Genomic DNA, 7,814 nt, shown 5'->3' on the forward strand with positions numbered 1-7,814 from the left:
TAGCCGAACATGTACCACTAACAGTCTTGGAGAAATTTGGGAGATACCAATGCATGCGACTAAGATTGATGTATGGTGCGCTATATTGCGGAAATGAACAATTGAAGGAGCACGAAAGATGTTGCTGATATTACAGACTCGGAAAGTAATAATAGTAAAAGTATAGTATAAATAGTAAAAGTAGTAAATAGTAAAAGTAGTAGTAGTAATGAAATAATAAATGTCCTGAATATCAAGGTGGGCATATTTCACAATGTTTGTAGTTATTTTTAGGCATATTAATTGTAGGTAATCCATCCTTATCAAGACCACGAAATTACGCAATCAACCATTATCGAGATCGCCAAACTTCAAAACGACGAAATTTTCGGCTCTCTCGTTAAGTGCCGAAAGAACTGAGTTACAGTTAAAGGTACGCGAAATTACATTAGAGAAATTAATGCAACGTGCAAACGACAATTAGTAATTTAAGAAAATTACATCGTAATTATATTTCAAGTATGCATGAACCAAAATACTAATCATAAAAAGAAATTTGCTATATGTGGCGAAGAACCGCGTTACATCACGTGAGATAATCCTCACCCTCGTTGCCTGGCCGTCGAAGATCCACCTATCGTTATTCAGACACTCAATGAACCTAAGCATCCATTCTAAGTTACCCTCACTTTTCTAACGAAAAATGTGATCAACGAATCCGCTTTCTTTGTACTTTAAATACGCCCATAACAAGCTTCCCTCCGTAATAGCACGACAGTCGGTCAAAACTCAGTCACCAACGCGACAAGTGCAAAGACTCTTTCCTAGACGCTAAGTTACTGAACCCAGCTTTCGGTTGATGAACGCGACGAGGGTTGTTTGCATGGTGGACAGGGAGTTAGGACGGAGATGTAGATGTGATCTAAATCTCCAGGAAAACTGGAGAATTTGGAAAAGGAAGCTAATCCGAGTGAAGTGCTAGTGCCTATGAAAAAAGTAGGTATAAGAATTAGCAGAATTCGGTCTGGAAAGGACATTACAAGTGAAATGAAATCGCGTGTGACGTTATGGCAGTAAGGAAGCCATATTTGGAATCGCAACAATAACGCCGCTGCACGAGTCACCCGGGGAACTACACGGACGCAGCCATATTGGCACGTGCGCCGAAAACGCGGGCCGTTTGAAAGTGGTAGTGACTGGTGGTAGTGATAAGTGCGGGTAGAAGTGGTCATTCTGCGCGCCCAATGGGAGAGAGGATCAGAGAACGTGCGAAGAGCAGGAGAGAAGCTACCTTCCACAAACACACCACAAACATCGGCAGTGACGATCACGCTGAAGGATATATCGGGCCAATCCTACGCGGAGGTGTCGACCACGGACAAGGACAACATGCCTTTGGTTGAGGTCGATATCCAAGCGGTAAGGATGCGTAAAACTTTGACCGGACCTGACCTTTCAGGACCTATGAGGACCTGAAAAGGGAGAAGGCCGCCGCGCTCGCAGCACGGCTGACTCGGATCCTGGATCCGAGCCATCTCCGCGTGGCGACATCCTTTCGAGCCGCGGAAGCATGTGTGACCAGAATAGATATTCCGGCCACCAAGGAGGAAATCAGGAACACCCTGGCGAAGGAGGGTGGTTGCAAGACGGAAGACGTCCAACTGGGAGAGATCCGCTTGGCTCGAAGCGGTTTTGGATCTGTGTGGATACCAGGGCAGGGAGGGAACTGGCTCAGGCTGGGGAGGTCGCCATAGAATAGTCGATAGCGAAGGTCAAAGCCATCAAGCGGAGACTTTTGCAATGCTACAGATTCCTGGAGATTGTGTGCATAAGCAAGACATGCGCCTCCAAGGAGGATATGGGACACCTGTGCTACAGATGCGGTGACTCGGGATACCAAGACAAAAGATGCACTGCCGTGAACCCGACGTGTCTGCTGTGCGAGGCTCTCAGGGCACCATCGGTACACAGGATGGGGGGACCGGCCTTCGCTCCCTCCCTCCTCGCCGAAGAAGGAAACACGAGGAACCACCCGCGGATCTGCGGTCGCAAGTGGCAACAAAGAAGGCTGGTCGCCGCAGGGAACCCCCGACCCTAAGCACGCGAGCAAGGAGGCTGACGCGGAGGAAGCCATGGGAGCAATCACTTAAGAGAATTAAGAGAATGTGCATCCTTCAGACCAACTTGGACAAGACAGGCGCAAGACCTGCTCTACCAAGCCATCCAGGAGAGCACGGTCGCTCGAGTGGTAGTAACAGAACCATACGGAGTTCTGGATGCTCCGGACTTGGCCGGAGACACGGAAGAAATGATCGCTGTCACCATGACATCAACACTTAACGATATTCGATGGGAAAGTTGCTCAAGATCTAACAAGTCCCAAGTCCAGCTCAATGTACATAATTCGTCATAAAAATACGAAAGATTTCGGTAATACTGGAGAAAATATGAAACAAAATTATAAATATGGTCTTTCAGCATTTATTATTATTAAAATTTATGAAATTTTTTTACATTTAGATTGCGACTTATGTTTGCGAATGGAGCTTTAGACTAAAAATAGAGGAATTAGGAATAACCCGGAAAATAAACAGAAGAGACAAGATAAGAAGCTAAGGATTTAAGATTAATTTAGGGTCCAGTTTGTTTGAATCATTGATAAACTCGCATGAGGATTTGGGTAGAATAATAATGGCAATATCGCCCGAAAATTTTTTGAATATCCAGATACAACATCAGAAATTACCGGAGTAGATATAGGAACTTTACAAAAAAATTTCGGACAATATCAAATGCACTTTTTTGCTATTTTTCAGTGAATGCAGAAAAATCTGACATACTTGAATAATCCCGTGTAAAAATTTATATGTTTATGTAAAAAAAAGATTTTTTTTACAAAAAATGTCTCAAACCAAAAAATTGGGAAAAGAATTAATGGGAGTGCTAGGTAATTAATAATTTCAATAATAACCCTGAAAATTTTGGAAAAGGTTATAATGGAAGAACGAAACGAGCTACGGCAGAGAGGGAAAGAAGGTCAATTTTGCTTAAAATTTCGAATATAGTAGTTTCCCTTAACAAGATCAAATTGGATGTCGGTACAAAAGCATCATTTTCTTGCTTATATTAATTTGTAATTTCCAAATTATTTTTATTACGCGGTGTGGAAAGCTCTCTTTTTCGAGCTTAAGGAAAGAAATCCAGCCAGAATGCGTTCAATGCCCTCTCTAAATCTTTGAATACCTAATCTACCTAATCACTCACGTCTCTTGCCCAAGAGATATATGATGAATTTTGTAATTGCATGTATCGTTGAATGTTTAAATTTTAAAGTTATGTTAATGTTATGAATGTTAAAGTTATGTTAACGTTATGAATGTTAAAGTATAAAGCCAAATTGGGTGAGCGGAATTAGGTTATTTTCAATGTATATAGTGTTATTTATCATAGATTCGGATACTTTATTAATGTTGCGTAAGAGTCTAATTGATCGGTATAGCTGGCAGGATCACTGTTGCTTTTCCTTCTTTTTTTAATGCTACTGCCTTTCTAGTTTTCCAGAATCGAGAAGTAGTTGGCGTTTAGTCAATTGTTAAATATTATACTGCAGGAGTAGATGTGTGAAAAATGTGTAAATGTGGTAGGTAGGTTCTTTTAAATCTATCCTACCAAATTCGATAATCTTTTTTTATTGCTCATTTTTGAAGGTTAGTTCTAACTAATTTTAATTTGTGGAAATGTTAGATAGGATTAAATCTGGCTCGTCAACTGCGTATGCGTTGCTTCCGTTTGTTCGTTGTTTGTGCGATTATGCTTGTTACTTGATATATTCTTATGTGGCTATTTTGTATATGGACTGTTTGAATGCGTGCTCTTAGTATAGACGATTAGTTTATGACTTCTCAAATTAGCCTTTTTAGGCCCTTTATTTGGAGATACTCACGAGGTTTCGTCTATGTAACGCGGAGCGTGCCCATGCGGCTCAACAGTCACGTACCCCCAAGCAGACCCTGACCGTTTTACCCATTCGGTATATGCTGAATATTTCAGTTGAAATTCAGGTGTCTTTGCCAATATCCTAAGCTTTCTCCTTATACTTTATAGCCATCCAGACAATAACTGTTATTTCTCTATGTTCGTATGTTTAGTTTCTCATGGTTATCAATAATGATTATCTTATTGTCTTCGTTGAATTGTGTGACGGTACATGTCGGCTTTCATGAGTTCCTATTTGTATCCGTTCTGGTTGTGTCAGAGTATGTCACTTATGTTGTGGTTTTTTGGGCGGAAGACGCACTTAATCGATGGTGAAAGTTCTTTGGGTTTTTATTTGGATATGTTTTCCATTCTACTTTTCCAGTAGTTTCTTATGAAGTTGTGGAAAGCTTTCCTAATTTCGTATTCACTCTCTTTGTTTCTCTGCTGTTCTTTTTCTTTTCCAGCAACGCTAGTAATTTTTCACCGTTGCGTTTGATCTTTTATTTTAATGTACTAATTCTTTGTAGGATGATTGGTTCCCCATGTTACTATCCTTTTTTCTTGTTTTTATCTTTTGTGCTTTAGATGATTTCTATAGGTAATCCGGGTATGGAATTTGATCTTTTCATGTTTTCGCTTGATTTCAAGAGTATTTTCATGCACTGTATTACTTCCACTTCGTTTAATTCTTCTGTTATCCGTTTAGTCATTGGTGTTAATCCTATGTGAGAAAACATTTGCGTTATAAAAACTAGGACTTTATTTGAATATAACAGAATTTTTTGTCAAAATCCAGGAAAACGTATTTACTTCTGCTACGTTTATGTAGTATCGTGGAGAAAAGGCCTGTGGTGGTACTCGATAGCAAATACCACCACTTGACGCTAACTAGTGTCGGACGACGGCAGCGCAGTGGTTAGCGCCATAGGTTGCGAACGTTCGGAAACCGGGTTCGAATCCCGGCGACCGGAGTCCGATTTTTCTTCCACAATACAAAAAATGAGAAAAAAGCGTACCCGGCAGCGGCATCTACAGCGCTAAGCAGCTCACGATACTACATTTATGACTCCTTTCATATTCTTGCACGGTGTAGTATTTTTCGAAGCAATTGCGTGTATGCAGGGCCGGTTTAACCAAACGAGTGGCATAATAGTACATCGATTCTCTTCTTCTACCTTTGATTTTCCGATTGCAATATACCACACGATCTTTACTTCCTTCTGTATCATCTCGCCGAATGACATGTAAAAGGCCGTTTAGTCTTTCTGCTGTTCCAGAAGTTAATGAAGTATTCTTGGGGTCGGCGTCACGAAAATGCCCAATTAATTGACCCATCAAGCGACGTACGAATTGCAAATGCGTTACTTTGTTTTTTTCTTTTTCTCCTGGTTTGCGTTATTTAATAAGTAAGAATTTATTGTTGATCTTTCCAATCCGCAAAAAAGTAATTTCCGCCACCATTTTTGGGACTTTCGTATAAAACAGTATGTAGCTGTATACTGGTCTGCTTTGTCGACACCGCCTATATATTTGTAGCGGCACTCGACGACGGAACTCCTTCCGACAGCGGACTCCTTCGCGACACAAAGCGTTATACCATGAAAGTGTAAGGCCGACATGCCTAATGTACCATCGATATACCTACGGTCCTTCCGTCGAATATTTGGAAGAAGACGTACGTGGCAACGGTCGCGAACACCTAACGAACGCGTGCGTAGTGTGGATATCGAAGGGGAAGAAAAGAAAAGAATCTGTCCAAAGATTCATTAGGTCTTGAACAGCGAAGTACGAAGGGTCCAGTGTAACAGCGAAGCAAACATAGTGGAAAAACATGGAGCGTTGATTGTAGACTGTTGGTTATTAAATAAACTATATTGCTGAATATCTAGAGCATTTCTTGAGCACTTGCATATTAAACCACCTCATATTTATTGTAATTTATCCGACATTTGGCTTCACTATATTGGTTCCTTCTCTTCGTGTACTTTTAGTGATGTTTTTCATAGTTGTGGTAGTACAAGTGCTACAACATTGATTCGTTTGTCTCTCCAAGCCAGTAGTAATATGTCTGCGTCTGTAGGCAACGATATCATTTTCCGCAATTTTTCGATTTTTGATATTATTCGGAATAAATTTTCCATTAGTTTGAATAGGTCCAGTTATGTGACATTTCGTGCTTAATAATGCATCAGCCAAGGGAATACAAATAAAATAATGGTCGGTATAAATATGGTATCCTGCAGCTTCAGGGTTTGATTGTGATAAGTTTTGGCACAACTGTAAAACTATTCTTGTACTTATTGGGAGATTAGGTCTGACTAATTTCTCAGTCGTGAAAATGCCATAACATGGCAAAATGGTTTGTATGTAACCAATATTGGTATCCGCAATGAACATAAATTTAGTTTTTGTGCTTTTGTGCTTCATTTGTTATATCATTTACACGAAGCATCCAAAATATTTGTAAAAGTCGGTCTTTTCTAACGGACAAAACACAAGATTCATTGCAAACAAAATTAATCGAATCTATATCAAAACTCTTAGAAGTCCTTTTACATGCAAATGAATATGCAACAAAATATTAAAGTTAGAATTATTATAAGGAAATAATATAGAAATAATATAAGGAAATATATATAATATTATAAGGAAATTTTATTGTATTATGTATGATCCATTTTGTTCTAACTGTAGAATAAAAAATAGAATAAGAAGATATGTAGAAATAACTGTAGAACAAAGTAGATCAGACATAATAGAAACTTTTTGGATAACCTAATACAACCTAATCTGTATTCTGTTGATGATATAGTCATCAGCCGTTTTGTAACTATATAAGTGTACGTTTCGTTCTGAATAAAGCGTATCTTAAACCTTTCTTTGCATCTTGAAAGATAAAAGGTAAAAAAAGCGATATATCATGCTTTAAAAAAAGGCAACAGTGTTAAAGGCATTGCATATGACTTATATCATGTCAATAAATGTTTAGGAAAAATACAGTATAAAAGAAGATTTGATTGTACGGGAGTGCCTTTCATCCCTGTCGTTGATATAGCAAAACGTAGGAGAAGTTGTGAAGTTGCTAAGTAAGCTTTATGATTTTGTTTAGGTAGCATTAATGCGAAAAATTCGTACCGATAATTAATAATTTTGGGTTTCAATGAACATGATGCTTTAGGGAGAAGCTTTGTAAAATTGTAAATCTTGTTTCAACGTAACTTCGAAAAGCAGAAATCGATGTTAAAATCATTGTTTGTGTCCAAGATAGCAAAAAACAAAAACTATTTAATCTCATAAATGTAACGTTGAAGCGTTCTCGTTTATTCAATGACCTCGTCTTATGAAAATCTGGTAGCTGAATTGAGATCTTGCGATTAGATATGTGTATATAAATAACGAAATTATAATTCTTTCCAAAGATATACTACAAACTGGAGAACTCGATAAATCTTCTAGCACACCGAATTTATTAGACCGCTTAACAGATAATCAATGATTTTAATCTTAATCTTCGGTGATTGTTTTTATCGATGCCACGTCAGCCGTGGCGGCGAGTCCTTTCGTCGATAGTCGGGTTGTTGTGTCGAGGAGCCCTTTGTTGCAAGGGTCTTGCACATCGGCCACTACAAAACGCCATTTGGAAGCTCGGCGTAGCGATAAATTGAGGGGAACTGTAATGGTACCGTATGTCGCGATCCGCGTTCCGTTGGCCGCGAACAGTTCGTAGTCGGTTTTGTTCGTGTGTCCGCGGATCTTACTGCGTGGATAAACACAAGTGTCAGCACCGGTGTCCACTAAATACGAGGTGAAAATATTTCAAGACAGGAATTTTTATTCCAATTAGCTACGGAACTCGC

General features: G+C 39.3%; 1 protein-coding gene across 1 annotated transcript; it reads right to left on the minus strand.

The window, feature by feature from the left end:
- Window positions 1-5,895: 5,895 nt before the first annotated feature.
- On the minus strand, window positions 5,896-6,384 carry LOC117241346. Its single transcript, XM_033507288.1, has one exon. The coding sequence runs from the start codon at window positions 6,382-6,384 to the stop codon at window positions 5,896-5,898; it is 489 nt and encodes a 162-aa protein (XP_033363179.1).
- Window positions 6,385-7,814: the final 1,430 nt, after the last annotated feature.

Source organism: Bombus vosnesenskii, unplaced genomic scaffold, assembly GCF_011952255.1.
Source record: "Bombus vosnesenskii isolate JDL3184/JDL3185 unplaced genomic scaffold, Bvos_JDL3184-5_v1.1 scf7180000015719, whole genome shotgun sequence".
NCBI lineage: Eukaryota > Metazoa > Arthropoda > Insecta > Hymenoptera > Apidae > Bombus > Bombus vosnesenskii.